The sequence below is a fragment of the Botryllus schlosseri genome, chromosome 15 (genome assembly GCF_051294905.1).
Source record: "Botryllus schlosseri isolate E-star chromosome 15, Bs_hap1, whole genome shotgun sequence".
Classification (NCBI taxonomy): domain Eukaryota; kingdom Metazoa; phylum Chordata; class Ascidiacea; order Stolidobranchia; family Styelidae; genus Botryllus; species Botryllus schlosseri.
The window spans coordinates 8928180-8948608 of NC_137250.1; the positions used below are offsets into that span (position 1 = coordinate 8928180).

General features: G+C 42.1%; 1 protein-coding gene across 2 annotated transcripts in view; it reads left to right on the top strand.

Annotated features, from left to right (window-relative positions):
* LOC145458050 (inter-alpha-trypsin inhibitor heavy chain H5-like) overlaps window positions 1-20429 on the top strand; it is a 31578-nt gene that overhangs the window by 7713 nt on the left and 3436 nt on the right. For both annotated transcript variants that reach the window (XM_080336356.1, XM_080336357.1), the window contains 20 exons: window positions 681-792; window positions 1087-1219; window positions 1279-1465; window positions 2170-2419; window positions 6539-6675; window positions 7797-7962; window positions 8380-8491; window positions 10296-10476; window positions 11299-11433; window positions 11493-11671; window positions 12147-12287; window positions 12413-12563; window positions 12937-13138; window positions 13922-14084; window positions 14927-15113; window positions 15597-15830; window positions 16174-16266; window positions 16334-16461; window positions 17092-17248; window positions 19842-20021. In XM_080336356.1, the coding sequence (XP_080192482.1) occupies window positions 681-792; window positions 1087-1219; window positions 1279-1465; window positions 2170-2419; window positions 6539-6675; window positions 7797-7962; window positions 8380-8491; window positions 10296-10476; window positions 11299-11433; window positions 11493-11671; window positions 12147-12287; window positions 12413-12563; window positions 12937-13138; window positions 13922-14084; window positions 14927-15113; window positions 15597-15830; window positions 16174-16266; window positions 16334-16461; window positions 17092-17248; window positions 19842-20021 (3228 nt within the window). The remainder of the gene's footprint in view (window positions 1-680; window positions 793-1086; window positions 1220-1278; window positions 1466-2169; window positions 2420-6538; window positions 6676-7796; window positions 7963-8379; window positions 8492-10295; window positions 10477-11298; window positions 11434-11492; window positions 11672-12146; window positions 12288-12412; window positions 12564-12936; window positions 13139-13921; window positions 14085-14926; window positions 15114-15596; window positions 15831-16173; window positions 16267-16333; window positions 16462-17091; window positions 17249-19841; window positions 20022-20429) is intronic.

Below are 20429 nucleotides of genomic sequence, written 5' to 3' on the forward strand. Positions count from 1 at the left end.
CGTCTGGGATGCAAAATAGTCAGGTATCGGAACACAAGGGTATCGTCCCCTACAGTGATTATGCAAACACGCAATGTCAGACGTAAACTAGATCGTCATCATTATCAGGGTGATACAGCTTTATATGCACAGGGTGATACAGTTGATACAGCTTTATATCCCCAGGGCGATACAGCTTTATATCCACAGGGTGATACAGCTTTATATCCACAGGGTTATACAGCTCTACATCCACAGGGCCGGTATGAACTGTAATGATTCGAGTCTGGAAGTGAGACACCACTTTTTAAGTACCGAAATTAAATTCTTTATGACAACAAAAATATCCTTACGGTCCATTCTTCCTCAACCTCAAATGCTAGTACCACAACAAACAGAACTTGTATAACAGAGATAAGCATGTTTGAAAAGACCGCATTTCTGTGAAATAGTGATCAACCCGTACCATTGTCACAAAGCACTATCACATAGGTATGGTCAAGAACACACATAATTGGTTTTGATATGCCGTAACTATAGAGATTGTAGGTCTCTACACTAGCCTCATTTTCTTTATATTCGTATTAAATTCTCGACTTTGCACATCCATGATGACCTCTGCCGTGTTCGGGACTGATACATCACACTGTATATTATATTAAATATACTATGAAGTTAATAGTTTATGCGCTACATTCCAGGTGCTGATTATTTCGAAAGACGATATCTTCAGAGCAACAAAAGTTGTGCAGTCAAACACGAAACAAGGACTGGTAACTTTAAAAAAGATAGTATTCGAGAACGTTCATGACAGTAAGACATTTCAATGTTTCAGTAATTTGATAACGCATTATTACTACACGCCTATGGCTAGAGAAACTTTGCAATTTGTGACTCAAATATAATGTGCATTGTGAAACTATCCAATGATTTCTAAGTCTATGTGCATTGTGCATATAATATTGTCCGAGATAAAGGGAAACGGTATATCAGTAGTGCCATCTGTTAACAAAATTATTCTGCTGAATAATATGAAATATAATATACCGTATCCAAAATTCATTTCGATATCAAGAGATTATCATGACTGTAATGTTTTATCTTTAGAAATTCAACGCTCCATCCATTTCCGAGTTGACAGCAGCATTCAACAACTGCTCCTTCAAACACAAGGCGATTGCCAGAACATCAGTGTATCACTGCCGAATCGGATTGATCATCTGGAGCTGAATGTAAGCAGGTATGTGATCGTATGGCTAGCCAAGAATTCGATGCGATTTCTGCACTCGTATGTTGTAGGTACGGCGACACATTGACAAGTGAAATAAATTTGCAATCTGTTAATGAAACTTGGCTCGGCCAATGGAAACTGGATGTTGACGTACAAGTCGCGAGTTGCGAAGTGACAATCCAAGCGAAAACGACAATGGGCTACGTTTTCAACCTTTACAGCAGACGAAACGACGACACGAGTGATCAGTTCGAGGTAGAGTTACTTACTCGAGTGTGAGATGCCTTGTTAGAGAATTGTTGGCATCTGATTGCAGATAGGAATTGTATAACATGACTTGTTACAGTACCAATGATAATAACCATGTACTGGATGGTGAAGCTGTATTTGGAATCATGATCAAGGACTCATGTTAGCCCGTTGTCCATATGTACCTAGGTATTTTCAATACCGACAAGATGGCATATTGGTGGAGCGTCCTACTTCTTGATCGGTAGGTCGCGGGTTCAGTCCCCGGCTGAGTCAGACAAAAGACCTGATTAGTAAAACTGGTATCCATGGGTTCCCTTGGCGCTCTGCATTACAGGGATAGCATGGAGGGGTGACACAAGACTTAAAAAGCCTTACAAGGATATATCTGCACCTTCCTTGTCCAGCAGCATATGCACATCTCTTACTTATGGCATGCATATGCATTATGCAGTGCACAGATCGTGTATATGTATATCATGATTCGGTGTATGCGCCGCAAAAGCCTCAAGGACAAAAACACATTACGTCCTATTCCAGTATTCCAGAATCCAAATTTACGCCGAGGTGAGATCAGCTGACTGGTCAATCAGGATCTTGCTTGCACACCGTTGAATTGATGACAAAATGCATGCCAGCACTATGCTGACCATTTTTTTTATTTTGAAGCTACCTGGATTGGTCAAATTCCCATTAACGTCATTGTTCAGATGCTCGAAGGCGACCCATCTGTAGAAAGCACACTTGGGGTTACGCTTGATGGGTACGGTTTTGAAGAACCGACCGATCCAAGGACCGAAGTGACATCTACGGAAATAATGTGCGTCAGCAAGAACGGTACCGTTTTGCACTCGGCCACATTGCAATCCATGAGACCGAATGAGCTGAGACACATCTTTGATAGCTCCGTTACTGAATTGGAGCCGTTTTATATAATGGTATTAGGCAGAGATGAAAAGGGTGAGATTTTGTGACTCTTGAAGATGATAATGAAACTTCATATAATGCATGGTACACAATATCAGTAATCGAAATGCTTATTGGAGGTACAGAACTTCAATGGGCTATTGAATGGTATATTCATATTGAAACGAACCCAAATATATTCGGTTGTCACTCGTCAGGGGTAATCGTCAGCAGCTAGTATTGCATTTCATTTGTGTGCCTTGGAGTCGACTTTTATCACAATATGCCAGCCAAGGCTGTGTCAGCAAAACTTAGTCTACCATCTAAAAATAGTACAGTGAACGCTCTCTTAGGTTGAAATTTCTTGCTGGTGACGTCATATTTTGTGATACGATTGTTGATCTACAATGAACCAATTCGCAAAAGCGTTGGAGCGCTCACTGGACAAAGTCTACAGCGACAAAAAGATGTGTTTCATTGCGGGAGATATTAACATAAACCTTCTAAAACACAAAGGCAACGCATACTCCAACGCCGCCAAATCCACCGGTCTTTACCAAATGATCACCGAGCCTACACGCATAACCGAAAAGTCAAAGACTTTGATCGACCACATATATACCAACTCGCGCGACATGGAAATCATTCCATTTGTCATTTCGGCAAAAATCAGTGACCACAACCATATTGGTTTTCTATCACAAGAACAACAAAGGACACCCCCCGAAACATATCACCTCCGCAGACGACGAGAGTTAGTGGACGAAGAAGCGCTCGATGATGCCGCATTCAATCAGTTTAAAACATCAGCCATCCCCCACATCTCGGTAAACAACTTTGACGAAAAATTTGTAGAGTTTATGTCTGCTATCAAATCACTGCTGGAACAATTTGCACCTCTACAGCGCCTTTCGAGAAGTCAAAGAAAATTGAAGCGAAATCCGTGGATGACCACAAAGCTGATTCAACTTATCCGTAAACGTAACCGGTGGCATAACCGAATAGACACCAAGAACTGCCCAGAACATGAACGAGAAAGATTTCGACGTTTCAGGAATCGCACCGTGCATCTCATTTCCAAGGCAAAAGCAAAGTACAATGAGAGATTTTTCAACAGACACATAAAGGACACTCGAAAAACATGGTCAGGACTTAACTCTCTCCTACATCGAAAAAAAGGCCATAAGTCTGTTTCGGAAATTGTGAATTCGGATACCGGAAACAAACTTTCAGACCCGGCGGCCATCGCGAATCTATTCAATGAATATTTTTGTAACGTAGGCCCTAATATTGCTTCTTCTATTACAAAACCTGTGTCGGCCAGGTCAGAGGTGAGATCGATATCCCAGTCAATTGTGCTTGAACCTACGACCAAATACGAAGTAGAAGTAGCCATCCACAAACTGAAATCGCACAAGGCCGACGGCTATGACCAAATCCCATCATGGTTTTTAAAAATGATAAGCCTGCATATCGGTCAATATATGGCCCATTTTTTCAACTTCATGATAGAAAATGGAGTCTACCCAAGCTATCTAAAAAAAGCCAGAGTAGTCCCTGTACACAAAGCTGGGGATAGAACTAATGTCACCAACTACCGTCCGATATCCGTTCTCCCATGCATCGGGATTGTATTCGAAAAGTTGCTCCTCTCCCGCCTGTCCTCATTCCTCGCCAAAATGTCTGTCATTTCCCCTCAACAATTTGGCTTCCGAAACAAACACCAAACCGCTCATGCCCTCCTAACAGTGGCCGAACAGTACTATGATATCTCAGAGAAGCGAAATGTGGGATGTAGCATTTTTCTCGACCTAAAAAAAGCGTTTGACTGCGTAGATCATAAAATTCTCATCTCGAAATTGGCGCGTTACGGACTTCGGGGCCCACAACTTGAGCTCATGAAAAGTTACCTCACTGGACGCCAACAAATGGTTGCGATCTCAGACACCTTGTCCTCTCCTCACCCGGTGACCTGTGGTGTGCCCCAGGGCTCAGTACTTGGACCGGTCCTTTTCACCTTATATGTCAACGACATTTTTGAAACCTCCTCATTGAACACCACACTGTTCGCTGATGATACTCACCTCCTCTCTTCCGCATCTTCGACGGCAGAGCTGGATGCCCTGACTGGTGACCAAATGCCCAAAGTCCATGAGTGGACAGCCCAGAACAACCTTTGCATAAACGCCTCGAAATCGCAATTGCTGACAGTCAATTCAAAAAATAACCTAACCGTTAATATCGCTGGTCAGCCCGTTTCCAACACAGATAATGCCAAATATCTCGGAGTTTTACTGGACTCGAACATGTCCTGGAAGAGTCATATTCAGTCCCTAGAAACTAAATTATCACCGAAGTGCGGCCTGTTCTACAGCCTTGGGCGCTTCATGCCAGCATGGGTTCTCCTGATACTCTTTAAATCCTTAATCCAATCGAAGTTACATTATGGCATCCTCTGTTGGGGGGCTGCCAGTAAAACTGCACTCAAGCCACTGCAGAAACTACAGCATAAAGTGCTCCGAATCATAGCTAGGGCCCCAAAGGGGCCTGGCTGCCCATCCAATAAGTCGCTGCTGAAGAGATTCGGCGTCCTAAACATAGAAGATATGCGGAAACTAGAAATCGCCAAGTTTATGTATCAGTTTCACTGCGGTCGTTGCCCCGAATATTTCAATGACTTCTTTACCTCTGAATCAAAAGCGCACAAGTACAACACACGGGCGTCCACGTCGTCCAAATATCATATGATCGACCGAAAAGATCATCGCTCCATCAAATATGCCGGACCTGATGTGTGGAACAGTATCCCGCCGGCCATCCGACAGTCGACGAGCATGTCCACATTCAAGTCGAAATACAAGCAATTACTACTAAATAAATACAGTCCATCCTCAAGATTACCGGACCACGACTGACCTATCGATCTCGCTTCCCATGACATGCCGCCCTATTTCTTGTCGCTTTCTTTTTCTATACTGTATTCTTTACTTTCATTCAGTGTGCATGCCTCCTCTTTACTACGCCTAGGCCAAGGTGGGTGTCCGATTCCATTGACAAATCCAAGTCGCTTCGACATCTTCCTGTCTATTCATTGTATCGCATTTTTTGTGGTGTATTGAACTGATAAAATTGCTAATAAACCAATGATGATGATGATGTTCTTTTCAATTCTCTACTAGTTGTTGACGATTACCCCTGACGAGTATTAGCCGAAATATCCGGGTTCATTTCAATATTAATATACTATTCAATTGAATATCAGTATTAAAATACTCATTGTTCATCATCGATTAACGGCATAAGCTGTGTTTTAGATTGATAGATGTGCTAGACTACATCTTGCTGCTAACACACATTCAAAACCCAAGAGGATAGATTCACTGAGACTGGAAGCGCATAATTTCCAATTCACATACATAAATAGTGTCCGAAATTGAGTGTGACGTGGCAAGGTTTGAGTTGAGGCTTCTCTGTTTCATAAACTGCCAAAATGGCGAATGTATCTGCATTCCTATTGATTTTGATGCTTGCGAATTGGAAATACGGGACACAAGTTGATTGGCCTGTATAGCCTTGTGTAGGCCTATCTAATATGAAAATTGCTGAAAACTATTGCAGCACATTAAGCTCTTTACTCATGTGCATCCGGATACTGCATGGGATTCACGCAGAGTCGCACAACTGACAGGTTGATTTTATCATCACCAAGTTGTCTGTCAGGATTGTGTTGCAGAATAACTTGATTTTTACATCTACCACAAATGGATGCAGACTATGGTGTGACATGTTATTCAAATGTCACTTTCAAAAAGACTAACCAAAAAATTGATGCCGTCTGCGAAACACACTTGATGAAATTGGCTGATATGGTGAATCGATAAGGTCTCAACTTACAGAATTATACATCTGCCTGAATACTGTTCAAGTAGACATGATGTAAATTAAGACATACTTGTATCAAAGCACGTCATTATAATTGTGTTCCACTTGTGCGGTCAGGAGTTTTAAGTGCTTGGTTTTTATTCAAGTGTGTAATTGTTTTTTCCAAAGTGCAACGTCTTTCTCACCTTTGCTCTCTGTTCTCGATGATTTGAAATCTATCTTGTATGTTTTCAGTCGTTGTTAATTATTTTATTTTAATGATTTTGTGTTAAAATTGGCCATCACTTCTAGGATATCTTTACGAAAGAATGCATTCCACACTCATCACACCGTCACGTGCTCGTATTGAATGTGACTTGTCCAATTTGACCATTGTTGCCGGGTCAAGGGCCACGTCTAACATAACAATTGTGAACAGTGGACCGGAGGTAAGTTCGTTGCATGTAATATCTCAACATAAGTGGCTGCCGTTTCATTCATTATCCCTGCACGTTTATCACGCTCGCTTGTTCATGTGGAGTCGATTTGTCCGTAATATGTAACACGGTAGGTATGGGTTGATGATTGATGTATTTTTCCGGTCCAGACTATATTTTGGAATGGGTGCCTGTGCAGAAAGGAATTGAAAATCGGATTTTTATTCCATAGTCCCTTTATTTGTTAATAGTTATATTCATAATTTCAGAAAATTGTGCTACCATGGAAAGAGTCGAATCGAAATCAGTCAATCAAGTCCGACCTTCACCCACAGATAATATTTTGAAACATGTTGAAAGGGGACATGCACCAACTGAGAAATACAGCAAAATCAAATAAAAATTAGCATGCAATAATAATATTTCCCACGATTGTTAGTTTTCATGCCTACACCTTATTGCAAAGTTGAGATGGAGACAACGTTGACTCAACCAAAAGTGGTATATATCGACTGTCCAAGTCGAGGAACATTCGGGGGAGTTGATATAGCTATGGGTAAATCCACCACCAAAGTGTCGGACGTATATCTGGGTAATCCTCCTCCGCGACACTCGTTTTGTTGCCTCTTTCCAATAAAACCCAGAGATGAAGGACATAAACAATTAGGCGAATGAAAATAGTACCGTAATGAAAAGGAGCCATCTAAAGACAGATAGGTCGAACGGCATTACATCAGGCATGAGGCCGAGATTGACATTATATTAAGAGGCCGTCAACCTATCTGCTCAATACATCGCACGTAACTTGTTTATCATGTTGTACATTGTGCGTCCTGAACGATTGAAGATATAAAACCTACGATTGCTATAGATTTTCTTTTCAATGCAAACTCTATATGAGATCACAATGCTCAGTATGTTGCAAACAGTGGTGGGATTTCAATATTTTGTCAGCTGGTTATATCACGAAAGTCATATTTCTTCACCCAGTTCTGTCACCAAAAGTCATTGATAGTATCCAGTTATGCTAACCGGTTTGCTAATTCCATAGAATTTTGTGAGACAGTTCTATAGAACCGACCGAGTCCAACCAACAGTAGCTAACGCAAAGTTTTCTTCTTCTATTTTGACAGGATGAGTTTGTCGTGTCGGTATCGGACGAACACAAGGCTTCTTCTCTCGGTAGAAAGACGTCAGGCGCGCAAAGTATTCCAAGCCGTGGAAATTCGACGACGACGTTGGTAATTCGAGCGCCTAATAGATTACCAGATGGAACAGCGGTTGAAATCACAATAGCCGGTAAGCCGGTCGTGGTTTGATGCTTATGCACTTCTGCGGTTCGACGTGCTCGCAATTAAAACCGGGAATACACGATCCGTAAACGCGTCAGACTGGTTCTCTCCTCTTTTCTCAAACGGACGCGATGCAAGAGAGAAGAGGGACGAGGAAAACGAGGAGCAGAAAGAGCAGGAGTGTGACAAGTCGCATCCGTTCGCTCTCATGCGTATTTTCTTATGTCAAGCGCTATGTAGTAGACGGGAAAACTAATGTGAAGTTTAATTAGCGTTTATCCAGGTTGCAGTGGTTGAACTCGTGCCAATATTTTATTTATGACGCAATACAATAGGTTCGTTGCGAGCAGATATGAGCATTGATGAGTAATAGTAATTTGTTTTTGGTGTGCTGACATTCATTACTACTCTTTTTTTCTGACAGCACGCGGAATTGCAACGAATTCCTTCCAGTATCAAAAGTGCACGTTTGTTGTCGGACAGAAGAAACGTCCACGTATCGATGCTTTTTCCGTGAAGACAATTATAAATGCTAGGTGGGCTTGGGCGTTCAGCATATGGACCTGAAACAAGAAAAAAGTCTAGTATACACTTAATGATCCAATCCGAAGCTGCTGTGTCTGCACACCGCAATGATTGAATTCATAGGCGCCGAACGCTAATTTTCCTTGGGTGTGCGGTTCGATGACATCACAAAGTAATGACGTCATAATGTGACGGAATTGATACTTAGGGTTAATATATCATCGATTCCAGAGGGTTAAGTGCTTGCGTAAATGCCGATTATACAATCTCCTCGTGTTAACGAACTTGCGCGTATAAGCTTGTCAGCGAGTCCGGAAGCGCTGTCAATTAGCGTGATCGCTAGCGAACAATTAAATGAGCCGCTTATCAACGTGTCTTACGTAACCTCGGCGACTATTTCCCCAAGGCAAAATGTCCGAGTTGTTATGGAATCTGTTGTATAATGGCACCGATTTCAGGTTGTTGAAACCCTTCTCGTCTTTTACAACTCAAGCCTTGACAAACATCTTCTGATGGTTATGTCTAAGTATTAGCGGAATTCAATTACACATGCACGGCGCACGCACAACCGCACATGTCAGCGGACATTCGATGTCATCCAGTTTGGCGCTATGGTAACCGCTAATCAGCATACGCCTAACGGCATTGTGTCCGAGCCATCTAGAGATGGGAGCCAACGTAGGCTAGACTCGAGACGCGACAGTTGGCCAGCGATGATATCTTTCGTACCAGGAGTGTTGCAGATGCGATTGTGCAGGCTAGCGATGGTACAGTGCGCACCGGGCCTACTGCTGATGTGATTGTTCAAGCCAGTGAACCTAGGCTTGTTGGAGACGCCATAAATCTGGCAAGAGTCCCATGCGACGATTGCCGAGCGCACGGCAATCAATGACATAATTTCGCGATCATCTCAGCAGGAAATTGCGTCGCGTTACATTGTGCACAGACGAATCTCGCTAATTGGCAACACGCTTTTCGCTAATTGACCTCTCGCAATGGGTTATCTCGCTCACATAGCAGCAGCAGCAGGTAATGTGAACGGAAAGACATTGAGATTTGTTCTGAATAACACAATCGGGGGTTTATGCCGATATATGCCAAACCGAATTCTAGGTATGCCGCATACCTGAGAAAATGTCTAGGTATGCCTGGCATACCTTGCATACCCAGGTTCGGCGCCTATGATTGGATTACTCGAATCTGAATGAAATATTAATTCGAATGCTTCGAGTTTAGTAGTTATGAGCAATATTTAAACGAGAATTATATTTACGATACTGATGTACCCACCGTATAAACCTTGAAACCTCGATCGGCCATATCACTCGTACAAAGCACGTAGTGCAAAGGTACACATGTTACGAGAAATGTCATTTCCGCAAAGTCACTACAATATCATGAGATTCAATAAAATAGATATGGGCGAAAAGGTACCAAGCTTGCGTTGTTTTCTTTGTGGTCGCATAAAAGTTACCTATTTGATCGTTCAACATCATCCATACTCTCATGATATCATATTGATTGACATTTGAATACTGAACTCGAAGCCTGATGCTCCATTCTGAATTGAATCAGTCGGGTATGTGCACAGTCATACCTATCCTCTTGTGTTGTATCTAAAATTCAACATCTCACCCTACATATGCTCGGGCCACACTCATCTTGACGGCTTCATCTGAATGACGAAGTGAGATAGTAAGAAAAGCAGCAACACACAAAATATGACCCTGTGCAACAAAATTTTGACAGCGCTAAAATCACAAAAGCTGATTTCGCTGCGCTTGATGCAGCCAAACCACTGAAATTGTATCGCAGGTTTGCTGAAACAGTTGTGACGTCGGAAGTGACAAACAACGCCGACGTGGGGAGAGAAGCGATATTCGACATGCTGCTTCCAAAGGCGGCTTTCATAACTGCGATCAGGATTGAGCTTCAGAACGAAACCATTCACGGAGAGATTGAGGAGAAGGAAAGAGCAAAAAAGATCTTCGACAGGGTGAGTCCAACAATATGGAATCTTGTACTTGGTATGAAATGTGGGATTGGTGTGGGATCATTTTTGGGACAAGCTGGTTGTGCTTAAAGCTACAGAATATTTTTACAGAGAGCGTTTTGACTAGGAATTATCATCACATATCATTCCCTGATATGAGCGGGATTGGACGGAATCAAGTATTTATATATGTGCCGTCTGAAGTAGTTCCACTGGTGCCAAAAATTGTTGTGTTCATAGATATTAATAAACTCATTGAATGCGAAATATAAACTGTATAAGTATTATTATATTGGAATTGAATTTGAACATTTTATAAGTAATAATCAAGGTCGTCATTGACATAGATCCAAAAATAAGGACGTATGGGAAATACAATTAGATGAATTCATAGATAAATATATTGGATATAAAAAGGTCGTCACTTTTGCCCTAATCAACGTTAAGTAGAGGTGCATTTTAGAACGTGTAATAGAACCTATATTGACGGTCATAAAGCTCACCACATTAGCCCGTCACTAGCATGGATCTTGTATTGTTTGAGTTCGTATCGCCTGTTTATGTATTGTGACTTGTGATCACAACTGTATATAAATCAAATTGGGGACTTTAATTTAAAATAAGTTTAATTAAAAAGAAGGACCAATTTGTAAATAAGGACAACGAACATTTACTTAACGTTGCCCTTGAAAATATAGACGTTACGGTTACGGCAACACTGCCTACAACGGAAGTGCTCACAAGATCATGCCATTGTCAAAAGGAACCTGCTGTCCAACGAGTCCAGAAGATATGTGAGACGCTAATCTAGTGTCCGCGTTTCAGGCAAAAGAAAGAGGGACAGTCGCAGGGCATGTAACTGCTCGCGACAAGTCAACGCAGTCGTACCGCACCAGCATGTTTGTAGAGCCACGCCAAAAAGTTCGTTTTGTACTGACATATCGAGAATTTCTAATCCGGGTAACTTTTTCTTTCTACTTCTAGAGTGTGGCATTTTCAATGCTTTTGTTATCGTTCAGACACGAGGCAGGTACGAGTACGCGGTGATCTTGAAACCCGACCAGCCAATAAGGAGGTTGACGGTGGACGTGCACATTTCTGAAGATAAGCCTCTGAAATTTGTGAGAGTGACTCCGCTGAAAACGACTTCCACTAACCTCCCGGATAATGTTCCGCCGGGATCCACCGTCACATTCGGGTGATTTTTGATTCGTCGTAGACCAACATTTTTTTCCTACCTGTTGTGACTCAATTTTTCCCCCTGATTTTCGAATCTGCTATTGGTCTCCTTTGTTTTGTGTTTGTCTTACGTCTACAGCAGTGCAAGTGCTCACAGCCTTAAGGACGATGTAGTTTAATCAGACACCGAGCTTACAAATAAGGGCAATTCTGAGAAATAAGGAAGCCCTGCTTTGTTGCTGCCATTGTTACAATGCTAATTTTGTGGTCTGTATTTCTTATTGAATAGTTATACTTTGCTATGTTAGTTTCACTTTTGAATCTGTTTGAATCCGTTTAGTGTGGCGGTAGCTGCTGATAAGGGGCCTCCAAAAAGTCGTTGAGTTATAATAAATGTAATGTTGCAATGGATGCTGTGACGAAAGCAGCCTTTCATAATTCATAATCATTCCTTCGTGATCTATGCTCACTTAGGGTACCGTATCTTTTTTCAGCAAATACCAGGGCCATGTGCGATATCATCCTAATATTACGGAGCAAACGAAATGGTCGCCGCGGGGTATTTCGGGTACGTTCCGTATAGAATACGATGTGGAGCGGGACAATGTATTTGGCGATATCGTACTGAGCGATGGGTAAGAAGAAGACTTCAACTAGCTTTCAATGTTACTCGTCAACTATCGAACATCCTTGTGAACGATGGCTTGTTATTAAATACCAACTTCCTTTACCTTTCAGCTCCAATGATTCGTGTTTTTAGATACTTTGCTCACTTTTTTGCACCACCCGATCTTCCGGCATTGCCGAAAATAGTAGTGCTGGTCGTGGATATATCGGGTTCCATGTACGGATATAAATTGAACCAGGTCGTCGACGCTTTGACGTCCGTTTTGCTGAGTTTGGGTGTGAACGTGAGTACGGAACTTTTCTATTTTTGAATTTGTCGAGTAGAACTGCGAGTAGTTGAGAAAGGTAACCACTGCATTCTTGAAAAAGTAGTAATATACCTCATTACTGACCACCCCTGGCCTCATACCGTGTGGTATGTACTCAAATTTGGTATTAGCTCAATCATCCAAGCTTGCTGCCATGCAAGCACCTGACCAAGCAAGCTCGTCACTCCTGGGCTTAAATTTGAGTTGCCTACTGAGTACTAAGTCCTTTAAATCAAAATTTCTAACTCAAACTCCCGCCTGATCAAAATTGTCCCAACTTCCTACCAGGCCCGCTGGTCATGATTGCCGATCACACTTGAAAACGATGGTATGTCTCATTGTGCAACAGGATAGATACAATCTGGTGTTTTTCGGAGACAAGACTTCCAGTTTGGTAACGGGTGACACTTTGAAAGCGACCAAAGAGAATGTTAACAAAACGATAGCGGACTTACAAAGCTTGAAGGCGTTCGGCGGAACCAATATGGAGGCTGCTTTTGATCTCCTCTTTGAGAAATTCGAGCCCTACCTTCCGAATGTGGAAGATTCAGGTTTGCCTGCTACTTACTTTGTAAAATTGGCCCTAAATCAGTGGTTCTCAGCCTACGGTCCGCGGACTGGTGCTTTTGTTTATCAACTTTTCGCCACTCTGCTAAATATATTGCAATTTTATATCAACTGCAAAACGTAACAGGTTGACGGCTTGCCATTAATTTATAAATACAACAACAAATTCTGAAATGACTTGAAAATTTAGCATGTAACTTAGAATGTACTCTGACATAATATAGAGTTCATGGTCCACTTTCGGCTGTCACAAAGCTGCCAGTGTTGTACCTGACTGTTTAAAAATAGCCTACAGCTAGTTTAAGATTACTAATATGTGAAGGCTAAAAAGACCTTCAGAAAAAATTCAACAAAACTCGACAGTACAAATTTAGCAACATTTGACAGTGTAGAAGAAACCCAGCCCTCGAAATAGAGCTAATCATTTTAACGGGACAACTTTGCATTGCAGACAGTTCAATAGAACCAATTATAACATGCGCGGTATTGAAAAAAACAGCTGTAAATTTCTTATTAAATTGAAGTTTAACTTCTCTGTTTTCAATTACATGTTTTTGTCGTAGTTATATTCTGGACTTGATTTTAGTTTGGAAAGTTCACCACTCCACGAAATTGTTGTGTGCAGGCTGGGAAGGTTGAAAACCACTGCTCTTGGTTTTCGTATGTCTAGTTCTAGGGGATGGTTGGTGAAGTAGATCAGTAAATTAGGATGGTGAATTATTCCGATATTCAGTAATTTTAGCCCTTATGCTCGCGTATCTGCTTAGAGAATGACACGTCGTCTTGTGGAAAACAAGCTAGAGTGGAGTCGGTCAACAGTATTGTAATACCGGGAGCCAATGTGTCTGAATTGATGGATGTTGAAACGAAACCAGAAGTGGCTTTATATGTTGACTACGTCAAAATGGCGGTGTTTTTGACTGATGGCAGGTGACACATTATGTATTACAGTATAGTGATTGCTCGTATGTACAAAGTGCTTTATTTCTTGAACTTTTTGTGTCTTATGCTTTAGAACAGGCTGCTAAATCTAACCTGTGTATGATAGGTATTATCGGCCTGTAGGGTGGAGTGAAAACTATGAAAAAAATAGAATTGCAAAAAGCGTTGTGGATATATGGTCACAAATATCAAATGAAATACTTCCATCATGATTTCAGCCTTCTGCATCCGCTAGTGGCCATGCAATTTCACGAAACGTGCCGGAAATGACAAATTTAGCCATTTTATCTTGATAACCGCTTATACTAGAAAGCTAGTTTTGGGCTGAAAAGCTGCAGAAGCAACATGTTTATATCCCCCTCCGATAGAAGTTTGTCTTAAAAATGTACAGAAAAAGCAAATAACTGGTTTTTGAGTAGAATTGAACACTGATGCTGTGGATGCGATATCTGAATCATATGATTGATCTTATGGCTGTGAACCAGACCCTATCAATTAGAAGTACTTTTAAAAATTAACTCGAAAAGGTGAAGTGCCCTTCTACTATAAATACGACTTAGGTAACAAATACCGATTATAAGAACTGTATGTTATAAAGCGACCTCGCGGTATCGATTCATTTAAAACAGCGATCACCCATAGACTTCTTACCAGCATGTTGTCTCAAAGCCTTGCACTTTATTAAGTGTTTTTCAAGGAGCCCTGTCATGATTGTAATTGGAAAGTTGATTCAAATATTGCCATTACAGTTACGGTTCATTAAGCTAGAATGTGAAGAACTCCGGCACATTCTGAAGTGATTTGCCATCATTTAATAAATTGCATTACAGGCCTTCGATCGGCGACACCAATACTAAATATCTGCGCTGCATTGTAAAGGCAAAGAATCAGAATCGGATCGCGATACACACAATTGGTCTCGGCAGTCTCGTGGATATTCAGTTTTTGGAGAGGATAGCTCACGAAAACGGCGGAACTTCAAGACGTATATTTGAGGAGATAGATGCCGATGTTCAGGTCAGTTCCTGAATATTTATAACGGTATTCCTGGCGGTAGTGTAAATACGGTAGGCTCGGCCATCAATTTCAAGCAGTGTACATTTCGGCGAAGACAGGGCTGTGATGGGCATGTGACCATGCAGCACTTAAGCATGCGAGTTGAGCTTAATGTTTGGGGGAGAGAGAGGGAGATATTTTATTGCTACTTCAACCAGAATATTGAATCAGGAAAAACCGATAGGGCATACACAGTATTATAAGTGTGTACTGTGTAGCTATCTGTGTCAGTGTACAGACAGATGTCGGCGATATAGTCCTTAACATCTTCATGTCTATAGCCGCAACCGAGGATACCATAAGGAGATTATTATGTCAGGCAACTGGCTATGATGTCGAATTGTTGCTGAAAAGATTATGTCCGATATTTAGTACGATGCGATAGTAATTTTAAAGACGGTTGATGGCCCGCCGTGCGATTCACCCGGCATCTCTCGTTTGCAGATTCGCAACTTTTTTGACGAGATCTCGAGCCCCATACTCAGGGACGTGTCTTTCGATTACCCGCTTGCGCGAACTGAGGACCTCACAAAAACGGCGTTTCCCACGCTTTTCGGAGGCGCGGAAATCGTGGTGGCCGGCAAAGTGAAGCCCGTCGACCGAGACGGTGGAGCAAGCGTTGTCCACGAGTTTGACGAAGTTCCCGGAAAGACTTCTGATATGCATATTCCTGGATTGGTGAGTTAGGAGTTGTAATTGATCTGCTTTTTTCGGGCGGCGTCTCATTCGAGGAATTAGAACGTACCAAGTATTTCTGCGAATTGCATATCCGAATTGTGGTGTAGTGTATTATTGAGTTTAACACAGTTTTTGTGCTCGGGGATTGCTACCTCTTTTGAAGCGAAATCTTTCAAAACCATGTTCAACATAGACCAAGCTGTAACGTTGAAAATTTGCGCCGTTTTGCATCGATTTTAAAGTGCCGGGTCGTTTTCTGTACCTACGCCAAGAATGGTGGGCCTGTGTTTGGATGTCAACACTACAAGGCGTGATCGGATATAATTTGACGAATGTTACCCAGGTGCGAATGAGAGGGTTCAAAGGTGAAGACGACACGCTCTCCTTCAAGTTTGATCCGAGAAAGGCTTCTAGAATCGACAGTTCTCTTCACAAGGTATTTCCCTGCCGGTCGTCTACATGGTCATTCATTTAAACGACACACGTATACTCATTCTCATTAGATACAAAATTACACCGAAAAACTGTGGGCATTCCTGACTTTGAAGAGGACTTTACTGGATGCATCTATCGAGGAAAATAGCACTGTTAAAGACGAGTTGAACGAGCGTGCGCTCAACATGTCACTCGAGTGAGCTTCGCGGTATTTATGAGTCGATAATTCGCGAAAATAGTTACTCCGTGTGGCAGTGAGTCCGTGAAATATATTGGATTTGATGATTCGTGGTATGCGTTTCAAGTGTGGGGTGTTTGGTGTTGAATTCCAAGTTTATATGTATACAGGGGTGTAAATTAGGGAATACTTACTTGGGTACCCCTCCCCCTTTATTTAAAGAATTTTCACCGCTTTAATTGTTTGATTTTTCATTGCGGCCGTCCATTAGTAAGTGTAGGTACGAAAGTCTGTCGATGAATTGGATATATTAAATGAAGGCACATAACTTCAATATACATTATACAATTGAATGAAAAATGCATATTAAAATAAACCCGGATATTTTTGGCTGACACTCGATGGCGACTTGTAGAGATTTCAAATGAATTTTGTATCGTTAAGAAGTCGTATCAGCAAAAAAAATCCAACCAACGAGGTGAAAAGATGGTCTCTCATTTTCTGTAACAGTAGTGCATGAACAATTACTTTAGTAGCATTAAGCAAACCTACTTGAACACGGGGAAAAGTGGGTATCTATCACTCTCACCGGCATTGGTCGCGTTTTAATGGAGTTGAACACGGCCACAACTGTGTCAAATTCTACAGGTATGGATTGGTAACGCCATTGACCTCCCTCGTCGTTGTGAAGGCCGATGAGAAAGAAGCAATTGAGGCTGAGTTGGACGCAGAAGTGAGCTCCACTGAAGCCACCTCCACTGAAGCAACCTCCATTGAAGAAACCACATGGACCACTGTTTCACCGGTATGCACCTTTATCACAACCCTCCCATCCAGTATTATACAGTACGGTTCATCAGATAGCGACAGAGCTTCTAAACCAATGCATTTATCATGAAGACATCGATAATGGGCAGATCGAAATGTGCTGTCCGACGTGTGAAATAACGCGGTCTTGCCTGCCTCCAATTTTTATCATGCATTGTTACGTTACCTCACTGTTACGATTTGTTGTCCCGGCTACCTGCCGGAAAGTGGATTAATTTAGATTGCCGTACCTCTGATCCATGTTGTTTGCGAACGCATAAGTTGGATAAGATCAGATAAGTGTGTGTTGAAATTCAAAGATCTTATCCAATAATAATAATATTAATCGAGTACCGTTTATTTCCCACTATAATTTTAAGTAGATCGTGAAATTCGACTCATTCCATCTCATGATCTACGCAGTGCCTCAAAAATACCTCTCCGTTCGAATTCTAAATCAAAAATGTTGTAGTGAATTGTTGTAGTTATTGGAATTTGTCTCCGGCAAATGATTTCAAAATCATAGACCACAGTGGTCGACCCCCCAGCGAACCCCAGATAAAAACCACTGTCATAGACACACCGCCGTAACATTGCCCTTGCCTGTATCTCAATTTGCCAAGCCCCGACTATTTAACTCATCCTTCTGCCTTTTGAAACCCCAGAAAGACGCTTTTGTTACTGGAATGTGCAAATTCACGCCAGATGGTTGTGTGTACAATGCCCATAACTAAGCATGTGCTTCGTCAATCAGTCAGCATTTGAGTGAAAACCTCGCCTGTGCACAGCACTATGATGACAATATGTTCACTGTCATTGCGCGTGGTAGGTCTTTGTTTCATCTAAAAGTGCTGGAGTCTACTATTATTCAGTTGAACAAACCTATTTTATGTAGACAAAAAGATTTCCTCTATAACCTACAAATTTCTCATTAGTGTATGTGTTTTGTGCGTGTAACTGTTTATTTATGAATTGCGTTGCTACTACATTACCGTATGTCCGTATAGTTTGTGTAGCAGCCCTCGTGCGCCCCCTATTCGGGTCCGCTTTCGTCATGCTCTGTTTATTCGGGAAGAGCATGAGCTGGTTTGGTCTCTTGGGTTGCGTCGGCCGTGCTGGGCGGTCGACGGTATTTGTGGTCGGTTACTTGGTTCTGGGATCTGTATAGTCTCTCGGGTTGCGGTATATTTTGTGTGCTGAATAAACCTCCATACTGGACAAAGGCCTCTACATTGGCGAGCACGCCAGGACCAGTATGGAGAATTCGCCGCAGTCCATCAACTCGCGGGTCTGGCTAGTTAGTGAAGTCAGAAGATTGGAGAGAGAAATTGAAGCACAACAGTTGGTAATGCTGCAGGCAGAAATTGATTGTCTGCAACGACGATTTAAGGACATGGAAAGTACATGGATTTCTCGAATCGACGGTACGTCTGAAAACTGCGTGAAAGCTATGGAAGAGATCGTTGAACGCAAGTTTAAGGCATCTGAGGATAGAATGATTTCGGTGCTCAAGGCTATACTACAAGGTGATGATGCTGGTTCTGAAAATATTATGGGCGTTGAAGGTTCTGGTACTTCTGTCAGTGAAGGTGTTGGAGCCGGGAAATTGTCCAGCAGTGAAGAGTTGCGTGGTGTAACGGAACTTGATTCGTGCTCAGATACTACATCCACTATCGCCTTGCCAGAGAATTGCAGTGTAGCAGCTGATGTCATTTTGGGTGACGATCCTGTGCTTGAATATGAAGTGGAAGTCTCGACTGAGAATTCAGATTTCATAGTTCAGCTGCCAAAGCGACATGATGAAAAACGTTCTGAATGCGACTACAGAAGCAAGCCCGATAACCGGGAGAAGATTCCGAATGACACAGGATTTATTGCAGCAATCGCAGGAAGCTTGTTGGAACTGAATTCGAATGGATACGTTTCACCTGTCTCAGATCTTCCGAATTGGCTGAAGTCGTACATCTACTATGGGGAATTTGGGAAGCGCCGTGTGAATGATAGTATGGACTGACGACTGGAAATTGCATATGTTTTATTGTGATTACTGTGCCTTGATTGTTTATGCTGATATTTTGTTGCTATTTTGTGGGTTAGTGAGAGTACTTTCTATAGTACCTCTCAGAATTAGAGGAGGGTGATGTAGCAGCCCTCGTGCGCCCCCTATTCGGGTCCGCTTTCGTCATGCTCTGTCTATTCGGGAAGAGCATGAGCTGGTTTGGTCTCTTGGGTTGCGTCGGCCGTGCTGGGCGGTCGACGGTATTTGTGGTCGGTTACTTGGTTCTGGGATCTGTATAGTCTCTCGGGTTGCGGTATATTTTGTGTGCTGAATAAACCTCCATACTGGACAAAGGCCTCTACATTTGTTATTGTTGCCATTGGTACAATGCGAATTTCATGCTTTGTGATTTTGATGGTTGCATCATACTTTGCCTTTTTGGTTTTGCTTTTAAATCTGTTTAAATCACTTCAGTGTGCCGTTAACTCTTGAAAAGAGGCACCCAAAAAGTCTTCGAGTTAATAAATATTATTATACAATGGATATTGTATTGAAAGCTATAATGCCCATAACCCGAAAATGACATCTTCAGGAGGACACCTCATGGCGTCGAACCACTACATTTCCATTACTTGTCGAAGAGTCTCGAATGAGAATGACATTTGAGCCCCGCCGTCCTATCGCCTCTGGTTTTGTGGGCGATCCACACATCATTCTCTCCGTCAAACCGGGACTTCAGATATGTTTCAACTTTGACGGGAATTCAGGAGAGGTGGGTTTGTTTAGCACATACCTATGGTTAAATCAGGTTCAGCGTACTGTCACGTATTGAGTCATATCAAGTGATTGCATATTCCAAATTCTTATTAATTTCAAGCCGTCCACACTATCCTGTACGTGGTGCTGAAGAGCGGAAACTGTGTACACAGTCAGCACCAGCAGGGTTGTAACCATGTCGCAAAGATCCGAGTCACAAGTCAATCTCACATTTAGTCTTGACTCGAGTCAAGTCGAGTCATTTTCCATTCACAACTGAGTCAAGTGCAAGTCATGGAGTAGAGGGTCGAGTCCAAGTTATTCTGTTCACTGTTCAGTTTTGAGTTCATTCTGGTTCGACCAAGCATTCATAATACTGTAATTTTCCTCAATCCTAACAGTTTCTGTCAGTCAGCACCAGGTA